The 3,013-nt window shown below is 56.7% G+C and overlaps 1 protein-coding gene across 2 annotated transcripts in view; it reads right to left on the minus strand.

Moving 5' to 3' along the window:
- Positions 1–673: 673 nt before the first annotated feature.
- Positions 674–3,013, minus strand: part of LOC126569567 (myosin-14) — a 10,005-nt gene continuing 7,665 nt past the window's right edge. For both annotated transcript variants that reach the window (XM_050226752.1, XM_050226753.1), the window contains one exon: positions 674–2,937. In XM_050226752.1, coding sequence (XP_050082709.1) covers positions 988–2,937 — 1,950 coding nt within the window. In that variant the 3' untranslated portion in view covers positions 674–987. The remainder of the gene's footprint in view (positions 2,938–3,013) is intronic.

The raw sequence follows: 3,013 nt of genomic DNA on the forward strand, positions 1-3,013 counted from the left end.
CATTCCTCCGGTCCATCGCCGGGTACCGTGCTGTACCATCCGGTTCCGAAACCGAAGAGTTCGACATCGCTAGGGCGCGCTAGCTGGCTGGCGGCCCGGGGGGGGGGGGGGGGGGCGTGTTGGAGACTATTTTCTTCTCGATTAAGTTTAACCTTTATCGTCCTGGCCAGGACCTGGCATCCGGTTTGTTCCCTTGCTGTGGCAGATAATTTCTGGATTCCGAGATTGTCGCTCGAAAAGCGATAAAGAACGGAGCGGATTAGAGAACGGATCTCTGTCTGTCCACTCCGGCACACAGGCACACCCTAGCACACTATCATCGCACTTTGGAATGCGAATGGACGCAGACACAGGTAGCGCACACTCGCTGGTTCCGTGTACCACCGAATGAAGACGCTTAGACGGCAGATAGTTCGTTTAGATCGAATGTAGTTTTAATTGGTTTTATTGCATGTAAGCGCCGGAAAGTTTTTGGTGACATCTCCCGATGGCCAACCGGACAACCTGTCAATAAAGTTGAAACAGTTAAACTACTTGGGTGCGCCGGAATGGAGTTCCGGAAGAGGTTCTCCAAATCCAGCGTGCTCCACGGCCACACGAGAACTCCGTAGCTCGTTCCACAATGTTGTTCGGCATTCGGGACCAGAGAGAGACACGGAGAAGCAACTCACGTCCTTCGGAACGGAAGTAATACATGCGGTTTATTTGATGTGGAGTTAATTATCTTAATTTAATCTTATTTTCGTATTCACCATCAACCGCCAAACCTGCTGGTTGGGCCTGACGTTCGTCGGCACAATGGTTGTGCCACGAATATGGGCCTACGGCCATACCTAGAGTGGTTCACCATGAGGAGTGCCTTTGTAGTTGTGCCGGCCCCTAAAGCTAGTACAGAGTAGTTCTCGCACACGCCGCCATCCTTGTCGATGTCTTTTACGTACGAGGTAGGGTTTGTGACTTGGGACTGGGACCACCGACACACGCTTCTCACTGAGACCCTGCCACATCATCCTCCTGCTCCTCCTCTTCTTCATCCGAAACCAACACGAGCTCTACGGGACCGAAGGCCATAAACGGTGGTCTATCGATGGTGACGGCTGGCTCGTTGGTCGTCGGCAGTTCCGGTGAATCACCGGTGGCTGTGCTGTGATTGTCTTCTGGAAGCGTTTCACCTTCCCCTTCACCGACTCCCGGGTGGTCCTGTGTCCCAGGTGTTGACGGATCGGACAGATTACTGTCAACGTCGGCGGCGGCGGCGCCGCTTGTGTCAGCCGGCCCAGACTGTCCGTACCGTGAGTGCAACATGTCAAGACGCGTGGTCAGGCTCGTTCCGCGACGCATCGTTTGGTTCATCTTCCGCAGCAGCCCCTCACTTTCACTCTCCAGCCGCTGGAGCCGTTCGGCCCGGGCTGCCGTGTACTCGCGTTCCCTCTCGGACAAACAGGTCAACTCAACGATGGGCAAGGCAGGTACGGGCTGTACCGTTGATTGCGCCGATGATGGTTGCTGTGTGTTGTGTCGACTACTTCCCAAGCCCGAGGGCCCGGCCACCGGACCGGACATCGGTGATTCGGTCTGACGAGCCACGAATCCATTGTGAATCTCATCGATCTGGGCCGCAATTTCCGTACCACGGTGGACCGTCCGCGAGAGGCGATTCCGGAACTCTTGCGCTTCCCGTTCGAGTCGCTCCAACCGCTCGGCGCGTCTTTGAAGATATTTCTCTTCCTCTTCACTCAACACGGCCACAGATCTTGCGGCGGGTGCTTCTTCCGCAGGTTGTCGCTCACTGGCGGCATCACTTGGCGGTGCTGGTGGTGGCGATCGTTCGTCTGTGGTGCTTGCTGGCGCAGGAGAGGAGTAGCGATCAAGGCGAGAGTTAAGCTCGGCCATACGCAGCAACCGTGCTTCTCGTTTCTGCTGGAACAGTTCCTCGCTCGAAAGCTCCGAAACCGGGGGCTCCGGTCGCCGAGTTGTGACCTCCAGCGATGCCGCCTGCTCCAGCGATTCCTCCTCCAGTTCGCTCGCACTCTCGTTCACACTGTACTCGGCCTCGGCATTGTCATTCCCCGTGCCATCGTACTCGTCTTCATCCTCCTCCAGATCGTCCGCTTCCTGGTCGTCCTGCTGCTGGTCCGGGTCGTCGTCTTGCTCCTCGGGCAGCTCCGGTTGGCCAATGTTCATCAACCGCAGGAACATATCCTGTGCCGATTCCGGGCCCGAACCTGTGTTTCCCTTGCGCTTCTTTTTACCTCGCTTCGCCGGTCCGGCCGATTTGGTTGTCTTCCGGGCGGGTGTCACATCTGACGATGATGACGAAGCTGCTGTTGCCTCTGTTCCTGCTGCTCCTGCGGCTACTTCTGTCCCTTCGGATACCGTCACTTCAAGCTCGTCCACCGCAAACAACGGCAAATCTTCGATTTTTTCATTACAAAACCGATTCGCACGTTCGACGTTATCCAGCGACTTCATATCGGACTCACTGTGCACCTTCCGCAGTGTCGCGATGGCCACCTGATAGAGGTTCGTGAGTGAACCACTGCTTGGGAACTGCTGCTTGTCGAAGGGCGTATGCGTCAGCAGTTCGTCCACGGTCATCAGCTTTCGCTCGTGTGCGGCACGTGCCACCGGTGCCGCTACTCGGCTGCTGCGGGCCACTGCGCCACCGTTGTCGTCATCGTCGTCATCTTCCGACGGCTGCTCATCGCTGTAACCACTTTCGCCCGAGTTGTTCTGTGAGTCGAGCTTACGGCGGGCCACAAAGTCGGCCTTCAACGATTTCCACTGGTCCTCCGATTCGATGTTCTTCTGCCGGGCCGCTGACCACTTCACGCGGCACCGCTCCAGTTCCTCCTTCAGCTCGCTCAACAGCCGGCGCTTCTGCTGCAGATGGTAACGCAAGATTTGCTCCTGAGTGTGGAGCTGACGGTGCTGGCGCTGTTTTTGCGGGGCAGCATCGAGAAAAGAAAGCCGAAAAAGGGAGAAAAGACGATATATGAGACCGCGTGATTGC

This window comes from Anopheles aquasalis, chromosome 2 (assembly GCF_943734665.1).
Source record: "Anopheles aquasalis chromosome 2, idAnoAquaMG_Q_19, whole genome shotgun sequence".
In the NCBI taxonomy this organism is placed as follows: Eukaryota; Metazoa; Arthropoda; class Insecta; order Diptera; family Culicidae; genus Anopheles; species Anopheles aquasalis.